The sequence below is a fragment of the Podarcis cretensis genome (genome assembly GCF_951804945.1).
Source record: "Podarcis cretensis genome assembly, chromosome: Z".
Taxonomy (NCBI): domain Eukaryota; kingdom Metazoa; phylum Chordata; class Lepidosauria; order Squamata; family Lacertidae; genus Podarcis; species Podarcis cretensis.
The window spans coordinates 15,478,510-15,504,926 of NC_137184.1; the positions used below are offsets into that span (position 1 = coordinate 15,478,510).

The following is a 26,417-nucleotide window of genomic DNA, read 5'->3' on the forward strand; positions in this document are numbered from 1 at the left end:
CTCTCTACCATCAGGTCAACAGCTCTTCTTCACACAGAATCCAGGTAGTCAACAATTAAGGCAAGAACAGACTGCACTCAGTTAATCTTAAAAAATGCTACTATGCCTATTGAGCCTCTTCCTGTGTTGTGCTATATAGAATTGGGTGATAACCAACTCCAGAAAGCAGCTTGTCAAGATGTTTTGGACTATTACTATTTTCAAGAACTGAGCTCTACATTGACTTGTGATGCCCACTGCAGTCTTGGATGGTCACTACAACAGAGTCCCATACACAGGGAGATTTTGTATTTGTATTCATGTCATGTTTGCAGACATGAAGGCTGGCACCATCAACTTGGCCAAGTAAGAATCCTTTGCAGACAGCCACAGTGCCTGGAGACTGACAGTCAGGTTGTGTATCTATAGCAGTGACCAGAGGAGGAATGCGGAGAGAAGAAACGCCACGGTGCATCTGCAGCAGCACTACCAGATGCCTTCATCTACCCCAGCTGCAACAAAACATGTCTCTCCCATATCAGTCTCTACAGCCACAGCAGGCACTGCAACCTTCCAACAGTTTGACTTCAACCCCAAAGGCACACTTCTCCATAGTCTCCCGGGACAGACAGATGCCAACAACCAGAGGCACCAATAAACTCATCCAGTGTGATTTCATATTAAACTTCCAAATCACTACAACAATTTATAGTGATTTCATCTAACTCCTTTCCCCCTGGTGTTTTCTTCTCTCTAGTATAGCATGTATGTTGGCAAATTAGGTTTTAAAAAGGCAAAATAATATTGGAGCTGTCAGAGATGCACAAGTGAAACTGTTTTAGTGCTCAGGAACTTGGCAATGTCTTTATTTTTATTATGGATAATTATATCATGGATATATGTTCTGTATTCTTTTATTAATACTATTACCTAGTACAAGTTTGTCATGGCCTTTGGGCTAGAGCAATAAAATAACTTGAACGAGGGTTCTACAGGTTTCCTATAATGAGTGAGAAGGAATGCTCAAAGTAGACCTACAGAACTTAATGCGCCTAAGCCTACGTATGTACATATGAACAAATACTACTTCAACCCACAGTTGGCTCATATTTTTAAAGGACCATAGATTTTAAAATATTTGTTTTTTTTACAATCGCTTCAAGTAGAAAATAAGTGCATCAAGGAACAGAAGGCTGATTCAGAACCAGAACTACAGTTTCCTAGTTGCAAGAGCATCTGTCTCTTCTCATTTTTGAACAGGGTGTGGGGGACATTCAATGTGATACACACACGTGTAGCACAGTCCACTATCTCATGTCAAGTTTCTGCCAGGATTCAGAGCAACCTTAAGCAAAACATGTTCAAAAGATCACCTTTTTCCTCTCCTCTATAACACAAACCCTGCAAGACATGGAAGCATGTGCAAGCAGTTAAGACTAGAAGACAGTTATCCTTCCTGACAGCCCTTGTGGAGGAAATAAATTAAAAGAACATCAGAGCTCAAGGTTGCAAGGTACAGACAATCTAAAGCTCTATTTGCTGTCAAACAAGCCCATTTTGCTCTGAAAAGAGTTAGGCTAATAGAGAAGCAAACCTCTGGCTTTTTTTTTAACGGGGAGGGGATCGTTCAGAATGCAAGCTGCCATTTACTATCGAGGCAGAAAAAAACTTCCCATCAGCCTCCGAAATAGAAGGGTCGGCTGAACTTGCAGCCCCCATCATCGCATGTGCGCACTTTCCCCTCCCCACTTTTACATCTAGCGGGCACAATTTTAAGTTTAACGGCTGTCATTTTACTGCAAAATAAGGGAAAACGTTGCATAAAAATCGGCCCCATTTTCCAGGAGCAGCCCCCATCATTCAAAAAAAAAAAAAAAAGTCTGAGTCTACCTCAATTGAGATTTACTCTGAAGAAAAGACAAGCAACATCCACAGGATGGATATATTTTTGTTTTGTCTAAATGAAAACGTTTCTGACAAGTGTTGAAAAGAGGACAGTGGCCAACCACAGCAGACTTAGACCACTTCCACCTGCTCCTATCTTCACTACCTTCACTAAGGAACATAGTCACAGTGGCCTTTGAGGCTCTTAGCTCCTGCTTGTTTCAAGACAGGCAAGCAGGCACATTTTGCAGCACATAATTTAAAAAAAAGGGGGGGGGATCTGTTCTGTGTTCCCAGCTCCATTTCAAGCCCAGGTCAGTTCAGCCAATTCCACCTGCTGCTGTATATTAAGGATACTTTCAGGGAAGGAGGTGGGTGTTAAGATTGCATCCTCAATATGGCCAATAAAAACCCCTCCACCCTCTCTTCTCCCCTTCCCCCAACACCCTAAGAACTTGTTACAACCAGCACACTGCTGTTAAGCGCCTCATGCATAATCCTCCATCAATCAGCTGCCCATTTACAGAAATGGATAGGTATGCTGTTAAAAGTCATATCTGACGCTGAAGCTCATTGCTGCTCATCCCAGTGGTTGAGAAAGCAGGTCCAAGAATATGCACGAGTAATAGAGGTGAAGAAAAGGAACAATGAGATTTTGAATGCAAGCAAGACAAGGGCCCCTTTTTCTCTTGTTGTCCCCCTGCCCCCCAGACAGGTTCAGCAGGAACAAAATAGGTAAATGTCAATTCAAAAAGTTCCCAGAACTTTTCCCACTGATGCAAACATTTCCAGGCTTATTTGCACTGGGGGAAATTTCCAGTGTCTTTGAAAGCAATATAATTTAGCATGCTTTAATAAACATAACTAAAAACTTTGAAGCACTGCCATGCTAGCTAGATGTACTTAGGAAATAAAGGTAGTATTCCACCCCCATCCCCCAAAAAGGAAAAAACAGAACATCAGAATAATCTCCTGGTTTGAGAAATTTCCTCACCCGACATGGTAGCTCCATCATCATACAACCAGGGGTACATCCTAGTTAGCTCCCTGCCAGCACCAGGGCTGCTGTGGAACCTTCTCTATGGCCCTTATTTCTCTTTCAAGTGAAGATCTTCATTATACTAGTCTGCATCTTTCTTGGAGTTACTTTTAACTCTTCTTATTTAAGGAACTGTTTGTTTGCATACTTCATTGTGGTGGTAACCATTTTACTTGTTTTATAATTGTCTATATTGTTGCAACCTGCCCTGGGGCTCTATGGTAAAGGGTGGGCAAGAAATCAAATAAATAAATGAATAGAACAGGGATCAGCAACAGCCTCCACAGAAGGCTTGGGATCTGGGTGAAAGGGGTGCATTGTGTAGCAAATTCTCTACATTTTCAAAGCTAAGCAGGGTCAAATATGGTTTCGCATTGGATGGGGGACAGCGTGTTGAGATTCCTACATGACCCTCAGGTTCTAACTTCTAACTCTACGATTCTCTGAATTCTGAGTTTTGCAGTTGTATTAATGGTTTTTTTGAATCAATGTTATTGTCAATTGTTATAAAATGGTTATTGATTGCTTGAATAGTCTGTTGACTGCAAATAAAATGATGGTAAAGGTAAAATACTTAATAAAATCAAACAAATCGGGGGCAGTCTTCTCCCTTGCTGAAAGAAGCAAGGCTTCCCAGGCTTGAAAGAAGAACCTGCAGCCAAGATGTTGCAGCATGTGTGCTTGGCTGCGCTGAGTGCTTGTGGGGCCCACAACAGTCTCTCCGGTTCACAAATGTGCCCAGGAAACCTTGACGAACACAGTCATAACTGAACAACTCCAGGGCCACCAGCTGTTCCATGTGACAACCAAAGTTAAAACGTACGTAGCAAGCACATATAGCTGACTGGTGCTGAAATGTATTATAATTTAAGTCAGTGCCTAGTTGGGTTGTCTGATACATTTGTGAAGCTTTTGTTTCAGAAATAATTATAGGGAGCTGCTGCCCACTAAAACACTCAAAATGTCTTTTTCGCCAAGCATGACATGGAGAGCACATTGCAGCAAGCCAACAGGGGGAAGGGGGGATCACACCATAAGTTATTTTGTTTGAGCTTAGAAATAAAGTAAAACTACTACAAATTAAGAAAAGAGACAAAACGAGTTCAGAGAATGCACATCCTTTCAATGCATTTAGGATCTCACGGTGAGCTAGAAGAACATTTGCATAGTTAGCCTCAGACAACAGGGCAAAAGCATTTACACACCATGAACTTAAATATGCCTCAAGCATTCAGGAACTAATACAGGTTTGATGGGGGACCTGAGACCTGCCGGTGACCTATAACTCCCATCATCCAGGCTGGTTACAGCTGAGAGGAGTAGAGAGTTTAACAATACATGGAGGGTGAAACAGTCCCGCAGCCCTAATCTAAGAAGAGGCATCCTTCCATCCCAATTGTACCAGGGAATTCTGTTACTTGGATCAGATATGGGGATACATGGGGCCTTCCAGATATTGCTGGATTCCAACTTCTATCATCCCTGGTTATTGGCCACTATTGGTGGCTGCAGGGGCTGAAGGGAGCTGGGGTCCAACAGTATCTGAAGGACCCACAAATATCCCCCAGTTCTTGTTTGCACTAACTAAACTTAAGCATTTTGATCCAGAATTTAGAACATTTAAACATTTCACTTTATATTCTGAAACCATTCTTATTTTCCCCTCCAATCCTTCCCAAACTCACCAATGGTTCCAATTTTGGGCGGTGTGTGTGTGTGTTTGTATGTATGTATGTGTCAGATGAGGGTATGCATTCTCATTTTTAAATCAAGGTTTTCCATGCACATACCGTACTTTTCCGTCTATAAGATGACCCCATGTATAAGACACCCCCTATTTGGGGGGACTCAAATTTAAGAAAATGAGGGGAGATGGCCCAGAGCTGCTGAGCTTTTTTGTGGAGGATTGCACAAAATCCACCTCCCATCTGCCCCATCACCGCCTAATGCCCGCCCAACTGATAGAGCATCAGCCAATCAACACCACCCATTGATGCAGCAACAAATAACACACACAATAGCTGCTGACAGCCACGGCAGCAACCAATCAAATGTTCACCCTATGCACTACCCATGTATAAGGCGACCCCCCACTTTTTGGCATGATGTTTAAAGGAAAAAATATAATCTTATACACGGAAAACTACAGTACACTGATTTGGCCAACTTATTTCTGAATGCAGCCGCTCATGTGGCCGTAGTAGATGCCACTCCAAGAGGAGTTTTCTGGGAAGCCCTGGATGCAACTGAGGGATGCGGAAAAAAGTCTCAACACACCCGGCTCTTTAAAACCCAGCCAATAGGATTTTTTTAAAGGGGGTATTAAACTGGAGACCATCTTAAAATCACAGCAAGTTAAACAGACCACATTTAGTCAGGGCAGTAAGCTTTCGAATACCAATCTCAGGAGGGGAGAACTGTTGCACGCAGCTCCTGCTTGTGGGCTTCCCACTGATTTGCCACTATAAGAACAGAAGGTTGGACTGAATGGACCAGGGCTCTTATTATTTTCTGTTCACTTGGGTTAACATGAGCCAGCTCACTGGGGTTCACCAGCCAACCTATCTATGGTCCCACGCACAGAGTCAGGCTAGTCACATAATGAGTTAGGGGTATATCAGCGTATGGAAACCAACAGACCAATAGGACATACCTAACTCTGCAGCCGTTGGAACTAGCAGACTCCAGCTGCCCTCTCCTCTCCCCTCGCTTCCCAGGCACAGCTTCAACTGAATTTCACCATCAACTAATCAAGGGAACATTCAATCTAGCTTCATAAACACTGCCAAAACCTACTTGTCATTTGACAAGCCCTGCCATCCAGGTGCAAAAATTTGATCAGTGGCATTTAACTACCACGGTTCTGCTTTGTCTGGAAAAAGAGTAAAGTGGCTGTCCAGATATAGTGACTGTGGAAGACATTATTCTCTTAATCACTTCTGGCATTCCAGTGTTAATCTTCTTTTTTAAAAAATAATTTTATTCATAAATTTTAACAAATAAACATTTAAAATTTAGCAATCCATTATTCCTCCTACAACTTCCCCTCCCTCCCTCCATGGTTCCCTCAAAATTTCAGCTTATGCTGCATATTATAGTTACTCTATACCTTCACCTTATCTCACAATAAAAACAAAAAGTTCACCACTACTGCTACTCTTACTCAAATCCTATTTGCGTTAACATTTTTCCAGTGAGTTTTAAAGTATTCTGCAAATATTTTCCAATCTTCTTTAAAATCAGTCTCTTTCTTATCTCTAATTTTACATGTCAAAACTTGCCAATTCTACATATTCTATCCATTTCAGCTTCCATTCTCCTTTGGTAGGTACAACCTCATCACCCCCTTTTTGTGTGTATAATATGCTGTCATATTCCGTAAAGGAATAGATTTATTTTTTGGGGGGTGGGGGTGGGGGGATATCTGCTCCAGTTATCCCTAGTAAAAAAGCTTCTGGTCTTTTGGGGAAAGCTACCATAAATTCCAACTCATTATAAATCATCTCCCAAAAGTCCTTAGGTATTTTGCATATTCACCACATGTGGCAAAATGAATCTTCTACTACAGGGATGTCTAACAGGTCAATCGGGATTGACTGGTCGATCCCTGGGAGGTTCCGGTCGATCACTGTTGATCGCAGGCTCCTTTTCCTTTGTTTTTGCCTAAGAGCAGCCGTCCCCCCCATCTCCCCGCCCTTCATTTTCGCATGATTGTAGGAATGGAAGACGGAGTTTTCGCTGTAAGGCAGATTGTTTCCATAGCTATCTTTTGGTGAGCGACTAATCTCCTTTCCCCTTTACTCTAGTCCGACATTTCCCCCTTAATAATGGGGCTTTCCTCCCTAAAGCAAGCTCAAAAACTTTGAGCTGAAACCCCCCCCAGGGGTAGATCACTGCCAGTTTTTTCCCCTGTAAGTAGATCACAGTCTCTTGGGAGTTGGACGTCCCTGTTCTACTACAATGCTATTCTATTAATTTGCAATAAGCACTCTGCCAGCAGACATCATGCCACCAACACCCTTCCCATAATAATATGAGTAACAGCAAGTATCAAAAGGCAAAACAGAAGAAAACCGAGGAGACTTACTTCCATCATCCAGGGGCCGTTTTACTCCGTAACCGTACACTGAAGGGTCCACAAGCGGTGTGGAATTATTCAAGTGAGGGATCTCACCAATTTTAGCAGCCATTTGCTGTAGAGAAAGAAAGAAGAAGAAGTTTGGAACAACATGAGCAAACTAGTTTACTTCTTATGTGGCTGAAACAGCAAGAAACAGCTTTTACAGCAATATATATATTGCGGGGTGGGGAATCAAAATTTCATCATGCTAGAGCATGACCAAAAGACACACGATGCAGCATGAGTGAGAGACGGAATCCAAGAGGAGGCTATGCAGATGGCGGCAGGTTTATAAAGGCAGGAGAAGGAACTGATTAGTTAATGAACTGAGCCAACCAGAGCACAGTACGGGTTACCTGGGTCCTTGGTGGGTTTGCTCCTATGGAAGTGGTTGACGCAGATACTGCCAACAAAGAAATAACAAGTTGCACCCCTCCAGGGTCACTGCAACATTATACTCTCCCGCTGCTCATGCCCATTTTCCTGACTAAATTAATTAGAAGTGCCTGTTCCTAAATTCTGTTAACAGTTGAGCAACAGGCTGAAAACAACCCCCACAGAGATGCTTTAGGAGCACATAGGACCATGGTCCGGCTCACAACTCAGCCATGGTCAGCTGGAGGTCTCCTCCACATGGGAGGTGTACAAGTCACAACTGTGGTGGGGTATGCAGGGAGTGTCCACCCAGGAGGTATGGTGCAGTAGGGAGGGGCTATGGCAGCAACATAACACAGTTTCACTGTTGTTTCAAAGGGCCAGTAGTGCAAAGGAACAATGCCATTTTGGTGGCTCAGCCAGAGGGAACCAACCCCACACTGGCAACCAAGAAACTGAATTGATGTCACATGCCAAAAGGGATACTGGGAAGCCCAGCTAGTTGGAGCTGCATCTCAACCAGACTCCCCAGGCAGCTTGGCTACACCAAGGGATGGCTAACATGGCACCTGCAGGCACCAGTGTGCCTGCCACTATCTCCAATGGCACCCATTAACAATTTCAGTAAATACCCCCTCAAAAATCCAAAATGCATTCAAGACTTTTTGCTCTCCCTGCTCAGTTCCTGTTTGCACGGACTCAGCCTATCAAACATCAATGTCATACCCTACCCACCCACAGCTGTCATTCTCCCAACGTGGAAACCCATATATGCTGCTCTCTGCACCCCAGAACAGCCACAATACATCACATGCCCCCATGTCAGGATCAAGCTAATAGCTGACAAATCCTGAGCACCTTCTAATACCAGAACACAAGGGGTGGGGTACTAAGAACTCTCCCTCTCTCTATAAAATTGTAACAGGGCTAAACACATTTTCACAAATGCCATATTAAAATGGAAGATTTATTGGGGGTGTCAGGAACAGAACAGAGACTTGCTTATGATGTTCTTAAAAAAGGTAAAGGACCCCTGACAGCTAAGTCCAGTCACAAATGATTCTGGGGTTGCAGTGCTCATCTCGCTTTACTGGCTGAGGGAGCCGGTGTTTGTCTGCAGACAATTTTTCCGGGTCATGTGGCCAGCATGACTAAGCCCAGGGGTAGGCAACCTAGCCGCTTCTGGCGAAACCAGAGCAGTGCATGGAAACGCCATTTACCTTCGCACCGGAGCGGTGCCTATTTATCTACTTGCACTTTGACATGCTTTCGAACTGCTAGGTAGGCAGGAGTTGGGACTGAGCAACGGGAGCTCACTCCGTCGTGGGGATTCGAACCGCCGACCTTCTGATCGGCAAGTCCTAGGCTCAGTGGTTTAGACCACAGCGCCACCCGCGTCCCTTACGATGTGGACATAAAAACAGAAGCCACCTTATCACACCAGGCAACCCTGACAACTGCAAAGCTGTTGCAGAGACATCTCTTTTTTCCACTTTAACTTGTCTCTCCCCCCCTTTTTAAAAAGTACAGTAGAAATGAGAAACCTGTGACCCTAGTGATGTTACAGGGAATCCAACTCCCATCAGCCCCTGAAGCCAGTATGGCCAATGTTCAGGGATGGTGGAAAGTGGAGTCCAGCAACATTTGACCCCTGATCTAGCTTGCAGCATCATTCCCTACTGCTTGCAAGAGATGGAAGAAGCCCTCTTGTTTAGAAGAGGCAACCCTCATGAAAGAAGAGGTGACCTCTTCTTAGATCAGGGAACTGTGTGGCCTTCCAGACTATGTTGGGACTCCAATTCCCATCACCCCCAGTCAGCATCCCCCAGCCCAAGCCCCAATACCTCTCCAGCTCACACAATCCAGAGGGGCATTAGGGCTCCCTTAATCTGCTCAGCTGGGGGTGGCAAGCCTCCCGCTCCCCAGCTAAGCAAGTCCCCATATCACTCTGGCTCAAGCGAGCTGATGGGAAAGGGGACTTCTTCAAAGGCTTAGGCAGGCAGAGCCTGAGAAGTGCTTGCTGTGGCTGGAAAATATATCGTCCAAAACTGATGTGAAGTCCATTTCACTCACTCTTTACTGACCCCTGCACACTCCTTTTGAATACAAGTGACAACCATTTTAGGTACGTCCAAATGATATATGATCACTAGTGCACAGGTCCTTTTGGACCTGTATGAGGGAAGAATGTAGGTGGAATGGGGGAGGGGCAGAGCACACTTATGCGAGATCTGCCAATACATGTGGGGGCAGGGAACAGAAGCCCCCATGTGAAATGGTTGTTGCCTATAGTCACATACATATAACCTTTCCTAACTTCTCAAACTATGGTTTACACAGGTGAGAACAAGTGCCTGGCTTGTCTGCTTCCCACTGTGTTAAGGCTTTAGCATTCCACTGTGGGTCACATTAAACCACAAAGTATCTGAAGAAGTGTGCATGCACACGAAAGCTTATACCAAGAACAAACTTAGTTGGTCTCTAAGGTGCTACTGGACAATTTTTTAATTTTTTAAATATATTTTGACTGCATCAGACCAACATGGCTACCTACCTGAATTAAATCACAGTTCCCTGTTTGAACTCTAGCTTAGCATTGGTTTATGAATGAGACTGATAAACCAGTATCTCCTGTCTTATTACAGAATCATAGAACTGTAGAGTTGGAAGGCACCCCAAAGGTCATGGTCCAATTCCCTGCAATGCAGGAATCTCAACTACCCTGGTTAGATGAGATTAAATCACACCTCCCCACTTGGAAACTGCCCTTGCAGTGAGAATAGAATAGCGAAACAAAGGGAGTGAGGAGTGAGCAGCACAACCATGATACATCAGTAGTAGCAGGGAAAAGAACTTACATAGACAGAGACAGACCCATAAAATTGCTGCTCCAAACATCTGCCCTAAAGTACATTCCTCTAGGAAGAACCCCAACCTTCTGATCTACCCACAAAAAAGTCTATACCAACAACATACAACCTACATTCGAAATCAGCAAGAGCAGCATCGTTCAGGCTTCCTAAGAAACAAGAGTTATGTCAGCCAACTCACTTATCTGAGACTTGTGATGCCCAGGATAAAGGGGAGTACGGGGGAGAAAAAGACTAGAAGTTCATGAGTGCCTGTCACAATAGAAGACGGCTGTCACAATGGAATTGTCACAAGGGTATGAGCTGTGGGGTCTCCCAAGGATCTGCTCTGGGACCTGTGCTATTGAACCGGGTTCAAAAACAGGGTTAGAAACTCAGATATATAAGCTAGGCACCAGATGGCTCCTTAAACCAAGGTTAGTTGCTAAAACAAAATATCTAGTTGCCATTTAAGGGCAAGATGACTCTAAAGTCTTCTTTTTCATAGACTGACTGTGACTATCAGTTAAACATCTGGCTAGTTCTGATGACAACACTGGGCTAGGTTAAGAACTTTGAGAACTTAAAAGACCATTTATAACATAAGAATATTCTTCACAACTGTGAACAAAGCAGTGGGGTGGGGTAAGTGCAGACAAGTTACTTTTAGTCCAGCATCCTGTCTTCAAAGTGTCCAGCCCAGATGCCCATGTGGAACCAGCAAACAGGATTCAAGCAAAGAGCACTCTTCTCTTCTTTGTTTCCAGCAACTGATATTCAGAAGCACTGCTGCCTTCAAAGGTGGCAGCACAGCATAATCTTTGTGGCTAATAGCCATCAATAACCCTCTCCTCTATGAATTTGTCTAATGCATTTGTCTAATGAAAACAAGGTGGTTGGTTTAAAAAACAAAACAAAACACAGGATGGTGAAAACTCAACCAGACTGTGAAGCACTCTAAAAGACCTCTCTAAACTAGATGAACAGGTGTCAAAAATAACAGATTTTAAGTAAAAGTAAAGTAATGCATACCAGGCAGAAGTAAATCCCTAACTCGACTTATACACTGATGGGGGTCTGAACTGGCAGTGGTTGACCAGGGAAAAGGATTTGGAATCATGGTGAATAATACCACCATTATCATTATTTAAATAATTTATATAAGAAATACTTCTGAAATTCATTTCAAGAAGAAATGCCAAGGCGCTTCAATAAATAGTTCAAGAAAATCAAAGTTTGCATGTTGGTATTTGGCAAGATCACCACTATGATTATTACATGTATAGGGAATAAACACAGACCCTCAGAATCACTTATTAATGAAACATTTTTGGCAAGCCTAGTGGATACTAGGGGACTCAAACCCATACCTCATCCACCACATACCTGCACATTGTGGGTTGAGCCTGAGAAACTCTGGTTTGCCCATGGCCAAAGATGGAGTTGAAACCCAAGTTTCTCAAGCTACCTCTGACAAATCATGTGGCCTCCTCAGCTACAATGCAGGTCACTGATAGAGGTCAACTATGCATGTGCAACATGCGAGTTCAAAAGTTAAAAGGTCTTGGCACAAACCTGCTGTCAGAATAGAAAGCAGTTTTATGGCCAAAAAGATTCTAAGGCAACTCCATACATCTTTTCACATACGCTCTAGAGCAGCAGCCTCCAACTTTTACAGTCGTGGGAGCCACCTTTAACCCAACCCCCACCACCATCACATTTGTATGCCGCCTTTCCATAGTTAAAATGATGCTCAAGGCGGCTTTGCAATATGAATCATTTTCATGATTGCAAACATAACAGAAGTAGCCATAAACAAGAAATAAAACACATCAAAGGGTACACAACAAAACTGAACAAATTCCCACATAATTCATTTTAAGATCTAAAAATAAAGATACAACAAATAATATCAATGACAACAACACCACACTAAACAATACCGCAAGATTCTGTTCACCGCCCAGGTCAGGTGGGGAAAGTCTTGCAAGGTGGGGAGCAGGTCTTCCAGACCTCAGAGCTGAACATGTTTGGAGACCCATTCCTTTTTTTCTACAATAGATGCACTGTGTTAGGGCTGTGAATCCAGCCCACCTTAGATCAGTCCACAAGCCTTTTTTGGATGGATGGAGGGTCTCAACACATCAGCTGAAGACCAGTGCTCTAGAGCAGGGGTAGGCCACCTAAGGTCCGGGGGCCAGATGCGGCCCAATCGCCTTCTAAATCCGGCTCGTGGACAGTCTGGGAATCAGTGTGTTTTTACATGAGTAGAATGTGCCCTTTTATTTAAAATGCATCTCTGGGTTATTTGTGGGGTCTGCCTGGTGCTTTTACATGAGTAGAATGTGTGCTTTTATTTAAAATGCATCTCTGGGATATTTGTGGGGCATAGGAATTCATTCATTTCCCTCTCCAAAACAAATATAGTCTGGCCCACCACATGGTCTGAGAGATGGTGGACCAGCCCATGGCTGAAAAAGGTTGCCAACCCCTGCTATAGAGTTCACAAGGGTCCTTTCAATCGAAAAAGGTATTTAACACACACACTGTGTGGTATCAGCCAAGCATTACACAGAAGCTGACATGTCCCAAGGGCAAAAATTAGCAGGAAAAAATAAGAAAGTTCACATTTCAGGGATGCAGGGGGTTGGACTAATTGAGCTTTTGGATCCCCCTTCCAATCCTACAATTCTATGAGGTTTATTCTCAGTTATACTGCCACAAAGCTTGGGAGTATATTTGCAGTTAGAGAACACTACTAGCCCTCCAGCATTTATCATCATGTCATCCACTATAGACAGTGTACTCACCTAAATCCCCTTTTCACCCCCCTCTACTTTCAAGAAGATCATTAAGAGGCCTTAAGGAGTTCCCAGATTGCTGCCCCCTCCGCAAAGGATAACGGAGGCCAGGGCACAAGAACTTCAATCGTTGCTGATTTCTACTTTCTGTCTTCCCGTCTTTCATTTTCCTTTCCAAAAGACCAGACCAGAAAAAGGAATCTCTTGAGAAAGATTCTAGACTGGTTTGTGCCCCACAATCAGTAATGATTATGAAATGAGACAGCCAATAAGTCTTCTGGCAACTAACAGATGTTTGGTGGCACAACTTTTCACAGGCCAGAGCAGAAATTGGGAGCTCCCCTGTTTTCTACAACTCTCACCATCCAGCCCTAATTGAACACACTGGCTGAGAATGATGGACTACAGATTCCCCATCCCTAGCCTAGAGTCTATTTCCTCAAGGTGTGTGAAGTATTACAGTCAACTAACAATGATATTATGTACAGCACTTCCCACACGCACACCAAAAAAAGAGATTACTGGGAATTGTAAAGCACGCCAGGTAGAATACAGCTCTACCATTCTTAAGCAAACAGAAAGATCTGTTGAAACATACATGTATAGCAGAGATATAAAGCAGAGCCTTTTGCCAGGTAGCACAAAGGCGTTATAAATCTGCTCTATGGGAGAGAGGCACCTCATGCTCTTTCCTAAGTATGGAGGGTCAAAAGTTGAACAGGTGCTAAATACAGTACTGTACTGGTCACCATATCAACTGGTCATGGTGGCTTAAGAGTTTGGCATAGGGTTGTCAAAAAGGTACCACATGGGGGGGAGTTTAACCCTTTCCTGCCCTGCCCACAGTCCCAACCAGAATATGCCAATGGAAAATAAGGCAAATTTATTTCAGGAACTATTTGGGCTCTATTGAGAATTTGATCACATCCACAGCATACATTTAAAACACATTAAACCACAAAACTGCTCCCAAAGAATTATGAAAACTGTAGTTAAAAGTAATGGAACGTGTAGAACTGTGAGGAGTAAAGTTCCCAAGATTCTTGGCTGTGTGTGCTTTAAATGTATGAGATGTATGAAGCCTGACTGAGAGAACTGCAGTCCACAAAAGTTTATACTACAACAAATCTGTCTTTTAAGATGCCACAGGAATCTGAGCTGCCACAGTATGGCAGCCCTCTGGATGGCGAAACAAGCAAAAATCATTAAATTAGAAGAGAACTCTTCCAAAAGTATCATGCTGGACACCTCCTGGTTCTGGCCCCTATCATCTGACCCCTACTCCCCGCATTCCTCTCCAGGAGCCTCCCCCAAAAGAACCCAAGAATCTCTGACAAACACATCCCACTCACGCCCTGAAGAGATAAAACCAAATGAAAACAGTGAACAGAAAGACAAAATTGCCAGCTTCTTAATTCCATTACACAAATCTGTGTGCTGAGGCCCAACGCTTACAGTTCCAGTTGCTGTATCTCAAGAAGGATACAACACAGCTGGAAAAGACATAGAAAAGGACAACTCTTCTATGAGGAAAGGCTACAGTGAGATTATTGGGAATATTGGCCTTAAAAAGTAGGTACGAAATGTGCAGGGGGAGGAGAGATACCTCCACTGTCAGAGGCAATGTACCTCTGAATACCAGTTGTGGGGAACTGCAAGTGGTGTGTGAGTATTGTTGCACTCAGGTCTTGCTTATGAGCTGCCCAAAGGCAGCTGCTTGACTACAGTGAGAACAGGATGCCCAACTAGATGTGACTCTGCTGTAACACAGGTTTAGATTCACAGGGGGTGGGGAGCTAGCAATAGCTACTTGCCATCTTGGTTGTATGGCAGGGGCAGCAAAACTTTAGCCCTCCAGATGTTCTTGGATTCCAAATCCTATTAGCTCTAGAGAACACAGCAAATGGTCACAGTGATGGGATCATAGTGCAACAATATATGGGACCCAAAGATTGAAGAAGGCTGGCTAAGGGGGTGGCAGGTACACCACATGGTATACAATAACAGGCCCTGCGGGAGCATGATTTTCCATTGATTACCCTGATGCCACCGCCCATTCCCTAGGGAGCTACCTCACTGTGTCCTAATGGTAGGGCCGGCTCCAGGGTCAGTGATCACACATTCCTAACTCAAGAACTCAACTCAGCCACATCTGCTGTATGTTACCTCCAAGTTCAAGAGGGGTACTGTACCAACGTGCTAAGAAGCAACATCAAGGACACTACTGCCTTCATCTATTTCTTTGCTTCCTAGACATCTTAGGAAGATATCTAATGAGCAAAGCATCTGCCTTGCATGCAGAAGGCTCCTGGTTCAATTCACAGCAGCATCTCCAGGTGAAGCTGGAGAGAGAATCCTGTCCAAAACTCTACAGAACTGCTGTCACTCAATGTAGACAAGACTAAATGGACCGCTAGTCTGACTTTGTATCAAGCAGCTTTCTATGATTCCACGAAGGGCTCTGGCTCTGCTGCAGAGCACCCGCCTTGCATGCAGAACATCCCAGATTCAATTCCTGGCATCTCCAGGTAGGGCTGCAGCTTTCTACATTACTGCCCACTGTGAGAAAACAGGCTGCTGCCCTTGTGTCCTTGATCCTACAAGGCTCAGTTTTTACCAAGCCATCCTAGGAATAGAACAGGGGTCAGTAAACTTTTTCAGCAGGGGACCGGTCCACTGTCCCTCAGACTTTGTGGGGGGCCGGACTCCAGAGATGCATTTTAAATAAAAGCACACTTTCTACTCATGTAAAAACATCAGGCAGACCCCACAAATAGCCCAGAGATGCATTTTAAATAAAAGGACACATTCTACTCATGTAAAAACACACGGATTCCTGGACCGTCCGCGGGCTGGATTTAGAAGGTGATTGGGCCAGATCTGGCCTCCAGGCCTTAGTTTGCCTACCCATTGAATAGAACATTCATGTCCAAAGGCAGTCCACCTGGCAGGTGGGTGTGGCAATAGCAGAAAAGGGCTGCTGTTTTCACCCCCAGCTTATGGGGCTCTCCAAGATGCTTTGGTCTTACTGGTTTGGGTGGAGGGGAAAATAGAATGCCTGTTTGATTCTACGTCCAGCAGAACTCATTTAGAAGTTCCTTAAAAAAAAAAAAAAGACAAGAGAGACACCATCTACTTTTGGCTCTTCCTCAACTGGACATTTACATCTGGCTGAAGAGCAAAAGCAGAGGAGCCCAGCCGGGCAATCCCACAATTTCTGCATAGAGACCAGCAGCCTTTGGTTCCCTCTCAAATGTCACCCAGTAGCAGACTGAAACTGTTATCTTCCCACCCACCCCCATTCTTCTTTCCTCTTGCATCATGTATTTTCGATAGCAAGCCTGTGAGGGTAGGGACTGTCTTACTACTGACCTTTGTTAAGCTGCTCTGTGAGCACCCTGTCCCCCCACGGCCACTGCCATGGAGCAGGGTAAACAAAATTCTCTGAACAAAATAGATGAAAACATCATCAGCATAATAAAACTTTCATTTTTATTCAACAAAGACCTTTTGGTTTTATTAACCATGACAAACATTAACTGTCCAGAGGCAGTGTACCTTACAAAAAGCAACTGCTGGAGAGGGCCATCGCCCCTTATCCTGCCTGGGGTGCGGCTCCCAAACAGGGTAATGGGATGGTGCTATGAAAATTATTATTATTATTTATTAAATTTGTATACCCGTAGGTCTCAGGGCGGTTCACATGATAAAATCACAATATAAAAACACAAAATACATAATCAAAAGAAAAGCAACAACAACCCAACAATACCCCAGCACATTTTAAAAGGGCGTTAAATATCATATTGGCCACTGTCATGAAAACATGACAGTGCCCAATATAGACATTTTGGGACTAAGCAAGCAAAGCTCCACGATAGCCTTTTCTAGCTACAACAGGGAGCAAAGGCTTCACGCCCACAGGAAGTCTACCTTTGGAGACCAGTTGCTGAAGGAGGGAAACGGGTAGAGAGGGAAGCCAAGCAAGGGAGGAGAAGGGCTGATTTGGGAAGGCTTCCAAAAAAGCATCTGGGCATGAAAAAGAGGCTGCTGGGCTACTCCTCCATGTCAGAGGCAGTCTACCTTTGGAGATCAGCAGCTGGGGAGAGGGGGAGAGCTGGAGGTGAGGTCATGCAAAAGAGAAGGAAGGCTGCTTCAATTCCTGCATTGCAGAGGGCTGGAGTATATGACCTTTGGGGTTCCTCCCAACTCTACAATTCTATGACTCTATGAAACATCCTGCTTTGGGAGGGGGCTTCCAAAGTGGAATCTGAGTTGGGAAAAATGGGGAGGGCTGTGTTAGAAACTCAAATACGTAAGATAATTGCCAAATGGCACCTTAAACCTAGGTTATGGTCACCACAACAGAATATCTAATGGAAAATCTAATAGTAATGGAATTTAGTAGTAGTAGCAGTAGTAGTATTCATTTCATTTCTATACTGCTTTATATTTTAATGAAAAAAATCTCAAAGTGGTTTACAACACATTAAAACATCAAACAAAACAATCCAGATTACAGTCATACCTCAGGTTGAGCGCTTTCAGGTTGCACTCCGCGGCAACCCAGAAGTAACAGAGTGCGTTACTTCCGGGTTTCACCGCTCACGCATGCGCAGATGCTCAAAATGACGTCACACGCATGCGCAAAAGCGGCAAAATGCGCCATCGCATTCCATTCAGGATGCGAACAGGGCTCTGGAACAGATCCCGTTCGCATCCCGAGGTAACACTGTACAACAAATTCAAGCTTCAAGAAATATATTTAAGAGCCTTCTCTAAGTGACATTTTGCTTTCCCCATATTTATTTATCTACTTAATTTATATAGCCACCTCATGGCAGAAGTACTCTAGCATGTCGGACTAGGACCTGGGAGATGATCAGAGTTTAAATCCCCACTAAGTCATGATGCTCACTGGGTGACCTTGGGCCAGTCACAGCCTCTTAACCTACCTCATAGGATTGTTGTAGGGATTAAATTGGAGGGGGGGGTGAACCATGGAGAAAAAGGTGGGATATAAATGCAATAAATAAGCTCTTCCGCTTACCTGCCTAAGAAAGCTGGAGTGGCCAGTCAGATGGAGATGTCAGTTACCAACCTGACATCCAAAGATTCCCACATAGTCACAATTGGACCTGCACCAGTTGCAAAATGCACCTGGTGAATTTCTAGCATGGGTATGTGTGGCCAACATTAATTATACGCAGCGTTAGACGCACTGAAAATTATTTGACATGAGTAGCTTGAAGTTGACTGATTTCAATGAGTCTGCTTCGAGTATTATTATCAATAAATTGTAGTTAAACTTACTACCAATCCTTCACCAGCAGGTCCCAGGATTGGTTCAAACAATTTAAAAACTAGAATTAAAAACGATTAAATTGTAAACAATATTACAATCACAGTAATGGGGTGAGCACCCAAAACACACCTCAGGTGCCGAAGGCCACTTAGGCAGGCTATAACATCCTAGGTCAAAGAGACCCACAGCTGGGCTCTTCTTGGATTCTTAACTTGGAAACCTGGAGAGCTGCAGCTAGCCTGTGTAGAAAATACAGGGCTAGATAAACCCCAGCTCCCTATTTAATTCAAAACCCTGAGGACTGGAACCTTGCTGTAACTTTAGAGGAAGTTCATCATTAAAGCACGTGCTTTAAAGGTCCCAGGTTCAATCCTCAACATCTCCAAGTAGGGCTGAGAAATACTCCCTGCCCAACATTCTGGGGGACTGCTCCCAGTCACTGTGACAATACTGAGCTAGACGGACCAAGGGTCTAACTCTTTTTAGAGAAAGGGACCATGGCTCAGTGACAGAGTATGCATGCACAAGACTCCAGGCTCAACCAAAGCAGCATCTCCAGGTGGGGCTGGGAACTCTCCCCTGCCTGAAACCCTGGAGAGCCTCTACCAGTCAGTGTAGGCATTAGTGTTTTAAGACAGATCACAATACTCTGACTCAATATAAGGCATATCTTCCTATGTTCCTAGTTTTAAAACCATGACCCTATTCCTATGCAGTTTGGTCACAAGCCAAAAAGGCTTCTCCACATCTGACACACAGCATTAATATATGTCACCCTTTCCCACACTGGTCTCCCAGTGCATGACAGGTGGCCTCTGCCTCATCCAGGCCTGCCCCAGACCAGCCTTCTGAGCTTGATGGACCAACAGTCTGATTCAGTATAAGGCAGCTCTGTAAGTCCCTATTCAAATCAGCTTTTATTTCAGAACCATGAGGACTGGAATCTCAGTTCATTTTTAGGCGTAAGGCCACAGCACAGTGTTTAAACATATGTTTAAAAGTCCCAGGTTCAATTCCCTGCAGCATCTCCAGGTAGGGCTTGGAATTGCTCCCTGCCTGAAATCCTGGAGAGCTTCTGCCTCTCAGTGCAGACAACGCTATCCAACAATGAGCTAAAGGTAAAGGTAAAGGGACCCCTGTCCATTAGGTCCAGTCGTGACCGACTCTGGGGTTGCGGCGCTCATCTCACTTTATTGGCCAAGGGAGCCGGTGTACAGCTTCCAGGTCATGTGGCCAGCTTCTGGCAAACTAGAGCAGCGAAAGCAAATGCCGTTTATCTACTTGCATTTTGACATGCTTTCAAACTGCTAGGTTGGCAGGAGCAGGGACCGAGCAATGGGAGCTCACCCCGTCGCAGGGATTCAAACCACCGACCTTCTGATCGGCAAGTCCTAGGCTCTGTGGTTTAATCCACAGCGCCACCCGTGTCCCTTAACAATGAGCTAGACAGACCCTAATAATCTTACTGTAAGGCAGCTTCCTGTGTTCTTATATTATGGGGGATGGTTGTAACTCTGTTGCATGCAGAAGGCCCCAGGTTCAATCTTCAGGAGCATCTCCAGCCACAGCTGGGAAAAGACGACCTGCCAGAAACTGCTGAAAGCTGCTGCCTATCAGTGTAGACGGCACTGAGATAAACAGACTCCAATGTTCCAACTCAGGAAGTTACCTTATGCCTCATTGTGTCCCATGGGGAAAAATGTCTCCCCACACTTGATACACACCCTTTCCCACAATGGCATCCCTTCTCCCAGGAGGAGTTGTGATGGGCCCACCTTCCATATGCCTACTCCTCCTCCTGCCCTGGCTTAGCCTACGCCATCGCAGCCCACTAAGCTAAACAGGACAACGTTCTTACTAGGTATAAGACAGCTTTCTCATGCCCCCACTTAACTCATCCCTTTATTCAGAACCACAAGGACTAGAATCTTGCCTTCCTCTTTAAGAGACAGAACTGTGGCTTGGTGGCTCCAAGTCCATTCCCCCATGCCCACATCTCCAGGAATTGTGAAAGGTCCCTGCCTGAAAGCCCTTAAGAGCCACTGCCTGCCAGTGTGGGCAATGCAGTCTGCCTCGTTTGGGAAAAGCAGCCACAGTTCAGTGCTAGGAACGTTTCCTTTACACAGGACCGTCGAGTTTTCCCCCAACACACACACACCAATCCGCCTGAAACGCTGGACAGCCTCTGCCTGCCAGTGCAGGCAACACTGAGTTCGACCCACGCCAGAGAACTCGGGAAGTTGTCTCGCGCGCCACGCTATGGCCCCTGGATGGGATGCAGTTCGGGGCAGACCCCTGGAAAGGACCAGAAACGCCTCCCCGCGCCGACCTCCCTTCCTCCCACACACCCCAGGAGGAGGCCCGAGGGGCTACCCTTCCCCACTTCTCCATATGCTGCCTCCTCCTGCTGCCGAGGCCGAGGCGCGCGGGGTGGCGAGGTGAGGCGAGGAGCCAGGCCGGGCCCTCCTCGCCGTCTGCCATGCGGCCTTCGCCCCCACCCACCCGCTCTTACCTGGCGGACGCGGTGCAGCGCGTCGACGAAGCCCTCGCTCTTCCCCGCCCCCGCGGGTGCCGCGCTCGGCCCCAGAGCCAGCTCCGCCATGACGCGCGCGCCGCCGCCGCCGCCTCGGCCCAGGCCTCCTCCCGCCGCCGCCTCGGCCTCCTCCTTCTTCCTGGGCCTCCTCCTTCCTCCTGGGCCTCCCCCCGCCCGGCCGCTCCTGCCGGCCGCTCACTCACTCAGCCTCTCCTCCGTCCAGCGCCCGGGGGCTCAATCTCGCTTCGCCTTCCTCTCCCTCCCCCCCTTCTCCCTCTCCCTCTTTCTCTCTCCGCCTGGGGACCCGTACCCGGAAAGGGAAATCCCGCCCCTCGCTTCCGCCCGAGACAGGAAGTAGAAGGAGGGAGGGGCAGCCAGGGAGAGGAGAGACAGGCCGGGAAAGAGGCGCGGCGCTAGCCGAGCGAACCTCTGCTTCCGGGGGAGGCGGGCGGGAGGAGGAGGGGGTCACGTGGCCAGGGGCGGGCTCCGCGTGGCTCCTCAGGAAAGGCCCAGATGGGAGGAGCCTAGGAGAGGAGGAGACGGGACGGGGAGGAGCCTTAAAGAGTAATACAATATGTACTGTGCATATTTGCGGTGATCGAAAGCACACCTGTTGCGGGTTTGTTTTTTAATCTAGTTTTAATGTGGACCACGTTTCTGTTTGCATGATTCAGGGCAGCTGCAGGACTCAGGCCTGTTGCAGCGCTTTCAGTCACCTTTTGTATTTTGATGATGATGATGATGATGTATGCAACCTGCAGAACTCCAACTTTGGAGTCACGTTTTATATTTGTATATATATATATATATTAATAATATTTATTAAAAATTTTCCAGAATAAAAAGGAAAGATAGCAAGAAAGAAAGAAAAAACAAATATGATTTACACTTGGTTTCAGTGGCATCTTTCCCGGACTTCCCCCCCCTCCCCCTCTTGTATTCCATTTCCCTTAAATTGATTCCACAGATTCTTACCCCAAATTTTAAAACCTTATTTGTAATTTTAAATAACCCATTTATTCCAAATTAATTTATCTTATTTATCTTAATGAACCATTTCTCCTTATATTTTATATAATTCCCTAAGATCGACCCCATTTCCCTTCCACGAATTCCCCTATTTTCAAACAACAAACATGAAAAAAGAAAAGAAAGAAATAATATATAATTTTACAGCCTTTGGATTCCAAATCTCCCCCCCCCCCCCCATTCCCCGGTTCCAATCCCCAAAGTTCATCCATTGTCTACTGCCAGCCTGGTGTATCCACGTCTATATCTCAACTCCACTTTGCCGTCTTTTGATAGCTTTTAATTTCAGAAAGTCCAATCTCGAAAAAACTCTCAGAAAAAGTCATTGTTCTTCCATCCAGACCTCTATGTTTAAGAGTCTAACTTAAATTCTATTTCTTGGTCCTTTTAAAGTCTGGATGTTCCAAATACTCCGGCTTCAAATTTGGTCCAGCTCTTATTCCTCAGGTTGCTTTTTCCTGTTCTGCTGCAGAAACCTTCTAATTCAGAAACTTCTTGTTCTCCACAGAGGCTTTTGTTATTCAGGAACATAACTTGCGTCAAGTCCCTTCCTTTCTTCAATAGATAAATCCATTGTCTCCTTTAGTATAGAAACCTCTGTAGACAAAATAATGCTTCGTTTTTGCAGCTTTCCCAAGAGATAACAGATCCTGCTCAAATTCATAGTATTTTTCCACTTGCTGCTACTGTTGCAATGTCCCAGCCTCCCTCTAGAGGGAATATGGTAACTTAATTTCTTTCAAAATCAGACCCAAAAGTCAAATAACTTGTTGCCTTTATTTCCAATAATTTATGTCCAAATTGTAACAAATCTAACCAGCAAAGCCATCGTAACAAAGTTCTCTTTTATTTTCCTGCTTTGACAGCTACTTTGACAGCTGTCAAAGTTTCTGTGTCTCTTCACCAGTCTCTCATAGCGGATCGTTCCCGGTTCCCGGGGGGGTTGCATTTTAGTTCCCACAAATCAGTCTTCTCCTCCAGCACAATTATTGTAATTTCCCTTCGTGAAGTTAAATTTTTTTTTCAGGTAAACAAGTTCATCTCTCGATCTTAGTTGTCAAATCCTTGCGTCGAGCCATCTACAACAGGGGGGGGGCGGACTTCCTTTTTGCACTCCCCCCGCTCGCTCCAAATTCAAAGATCAAATTTCCCTTTTAAGTCCAATCAATTTACTCATGGGTTGTTCCTTTTAGTCCAAATCCGAAATTTTCAAAGAAGAAGTCGTTGCTCTCCGCCGAATGGCATGCGGCTTCGCTGGGCAGGGGAAGCATTGGACTCACAGCACCACACCCCCCCCCCGTCACCCGCTCCGCAGCCTTTAAAAAGGCTCCTTCGCGGGTCGGGGGGGCGCAAACGGTGCCCGCCGAGTCACCAAGTCCATGGGCATCTCCGCCCATGGTTTTTGAGGGTCCCTGCGTCGCCGGCACAGCAGGACCCGACCCCTACCCAGCCGACTCCCTCGGGAGCTCGGAGGGAGTCCGCCATTCGGCGATGGCGCCAACCCGGAAGTGTATATTTGTATAATTTAAATAATAATGTTTATGCCAGCTGCAGGGCTCAGACTTGTTGCAACTTTTGGATTAACATTTTATATTCAGATAATTTAAACAACAACGAGAAGAACAATATTGTTGCATGCTGCCCAAGTCACTGAGCTGCACAAAATTCCAAGTGTTCCAGGTGCTTATGCCGTGTTAAGTTTCCTTGGAAGCAGGGATGGTGGATACTAGTGTTTAAGGATATATGGGTTTATTTACACAAATTTACCCTGGTCTCACGGTCAAACACTCTAGCCCAGGGGTCAGCAAACTTTTTCAGCAGGGGGCCAGTCCACTCTACCCTCAGACCTTGTGGGGGGCCGGACTATATTGGGGGGGGGGGGAATGAATGAACTCTCTGTGCCCCACAAATACAGTGGTACCTTGGGTTACATACGCTTCAGGTTACATACGCTTCAGGTTACAGACTCCGCTAACCCAGAAATATTACCTCGGGTTAAGAACTTTGCTTCAGGATGAGAACAGAAATTGTGCAGCGGCGGCACATCAGCAGCAGGAGGCCCCATTAGCTAAAGTGGTGCTTCATGTTAAGAACAGTTTCAGTTTAAGAACGAACCTCCGGAACGAATTAAGTATGTAACCCAAGGTACCACTGTAACCCAGAGATGCATTTTAAATAAAAGGTCACATTCTACTCGTGTAAAAACACGCTGATTCCCGGATTGTCCATGGGCCGGATTTAGAAGGCGTTTGGTCCGGATCCGGTCCCGGGCCATAGTTTGCCTACCCATGCTCTAGCCACAAACTTTCCTCCCCAATCAACCCAAAAAAATGGTGGGGGGCGGGGTCTGCCTGTGCTTCAAAAGGTGGCAAGGTGACCCTCCTGCTCATTCCATTGAATGGAGCTCTGGGCCCATTCACTAGTTTTTGACACAGCTTCCCCCCCCCCCCCGAGTCACAGCGCAGCTGTGTGTGATGATTCACTTAGGTGCCTCATCCTGCCACTTTTCAATGTGGTTTTCCCTTCTCATAAAAACCATATATAAACAACATCCTTGCCAGCCAGCTCCCCCTGCCACCCCCAACTAAGCCCATGGGGCTGAATGCTGGGGCTGGAGATGCTCTCTCAGGATTACAGGGACACCAATCCTTTGAATTGTTCTCAGAAACGTATCTAGGTTGGTAGCCATCATTGCCTCAGTCTTCCAACATTCATGGAGTTGCCCATTAGTTCAACGTTTTTTCCTACAGCTCTTTCCATGCCATGAACTCCTCCCTTGTTCTCTTGGAATGGCAATGGCGTCAACCTGAGAGGTGCTGGAGTTCAGCTCCAGTGAGCTCCGCCTGAAAAAAAGCCCTGTGTCTTTCACAAAGCATGTCAGATAAATAGTGGAGTTTGGTGCGTATTTCAACTGCTAAGGTGGAAAACAGGGAGCCCAAACAATAGGTGGAGCCAGAGCCAATGAGAGGGAGGAGCCAACTACGTAATTCTAGTTTGGTCCACATCCTCCTCCCTAGTGAGCAACACTGAGAGTAAGGAGGCGGAAGCCGCTAGGCCAGTCCACCCCTGGATGAGATGTAAAAAAAGAAGGCAACTGGTTGGGAGCTGGCTGGGGATAGACAGGTTGGCAGCGCAGTGCTCCATTCACCCCAACGGACCAGCCTCCACTGCAGATAACCAATCAGGCCACTCTGCCAAACCTACAAATTGCAGGGGCCCCCCATCTCTATTTTTTACTATTACAGTCAGGATTTGGGCCCTGAAGTTCTAACCACCCTCTGATGATTGCATTAAGGAGTAAGGGTTGCCATATATCCAGAATTCCCCTGACGTAGCTCGTATTCGGCCCTCATAAACAGCGTCTGCGTGGAAATCGCTTACCGTAAATGTCCGGAAAATTCCAGACCTATGGCAGCCCATGTCTGAAGTGTTGTTTTTGGCAAATTTCATTAAAAATAGCTCAAAAGCTCAACAACTTTGGGCAAAAGAAAGGGCTAAACAACTTTTGTGTCACTTTTTTGAAATATGGCAACCCTATGATAGCTATGAGCACTCATTTGATGGTAATTGGCATTGATAGCTCTGGGATTTGGTGCTAATGGATCAACTAAGATGCCGATGTTGTGCACACCAGAAAAGCCACAGAAAAATTCTATGCAGTCTGGTTAAGTTTTATTTCTTATGCCAAGATTAACGAACATGGATAAAAACCACAAAGTTCATAGAGTCTTTTCAAGGTCTTGTTAAAGACTTTGAACATATCTACACTATACATTAAAACTGTGCTCTTTTTCTAGAAAAAATGGTCCTGGAACTCACCATGAATGCCTACTTTGTTCTCTTAGATTGGCAATGTCACCTACCTGAGAGGTGCCAGAACTGAGTTCCAGCAAGTTCTGACTGAAAAAAGCCCTGGGTTTAAAGTAAGGTTACCAGATTTTTTTCAACGAATCCAGGGACATTTTTTTAACAAAAAAGAGGATTTTTTAAAAAAGTTATTTTTTAAAAAAGTAAGAAGTAATATCTTCTCTTTTGTGGTCTCCTCTGTCACACAGCCTTCCTCTGGGCCCTGACCTGCTCTCTTGGAGCGCTAGCCACAGTGGAGGAGGCTCAGATAGGGCCTGGGCTCGGCCACATGTCCTTGCCCTCCTGATGCTCTCCTACTTCTTGTCCTCAGTTGGCGCAGCAAGGTCGGGGCTCCCCTCTTTTTCTCCTTCCTCTTTCTCTCTCTTGCTTCTCCTCCTCTCCTCCTTCTCCCTGTGTCAGCCCTGGAGTGTCGCTGGGCTCTCGCTCCCGGCTCGATTTGGGTCACTGGGCAGGGGTGGCGGTTCCCCCAGTTGACGCGGCAGGCGTCCCCAGATCCCCCTTGGCAGTGGCGGCGGCAGCAGCAGTCTCAGCAGCCCAGAGCCAGCCTGGTAGCACAGATGGCTCTGGCTGGCTTCAGGAGCTGCTTGCTGCCGTGGCATCCACCATTTTGCCTCGTCAGAAGTCCCCATATGATGT

At 45.6% G+C, this 26,417-nt stretch overlaps 2 protein-coding genes across 10 annotated transcripts in view; one reads left to right on the forward strand and one right to left on the reverse strand.

The window, feature by feature from the left end:
• The window catches only part of FUBP3 (far upstream element binding protein 3), a 60,387-nt gene extending 39,184 nt beyond the window's left edge, over positions 1-21,203 (reverse strand). For 2 of the 6 annotated variants that reach the window (XM_079961349.1, XM_079961347.1), the window contains exons 1-2: positions 21,089-21,203; positions 6,990-7,095 (exon numbers count right to left, since the gene is read on the reverse strand). In XM_079961349.1, coding sequence (XP_079817475.1) covers positions 6,990-7,092 — 103 coding nt within the window. In that variant the 5' untranslated portion in view covers positions 7,093-7,095; positions 21,089-21,203. Of the gene's footprint in view, positions 1-6,989; positions 7,096-10,380; positions 10,513-20,864; positions 21,008-21,088 lie in introns of those variants that run through there. The other 4 variants (XM_079961348.1, XM_079961346.1, XM_079961344.1 and 1 more) reach the window with 3 other exon arrangements.
• LOC307207534 (uncharacterized protein) overlaps positions 19,631-26,417 on the forward strand; it is a 30,380-nt gene continuing 23,593 nt past the window's right edge. For 2 of the 4 annotated variants that reach the window (XR_013834690.1, XR_013834691.1), the window contains exons 1-2: positions 21,385-21,504; positions 25,760-25,837. Coding sequence is in view for 1 of the 4 variants with exons in the window: in XM_079961534.1 (XP_079817660.1) it covers positions 20,623-20,790; positions 25,760-25,837 (246 nt within the window). In the remaining 3 variants the exon portion in view is untranslated. Of the gene's footprint in view, positions 20,791-21,384; positions 21,505-25,759; positions 25,838-26,417 lie in introns of those variants that run through there. The other 2 variants (XM_079961534.1, XR_013834692.1) reach the window with 2 other exon arrangements.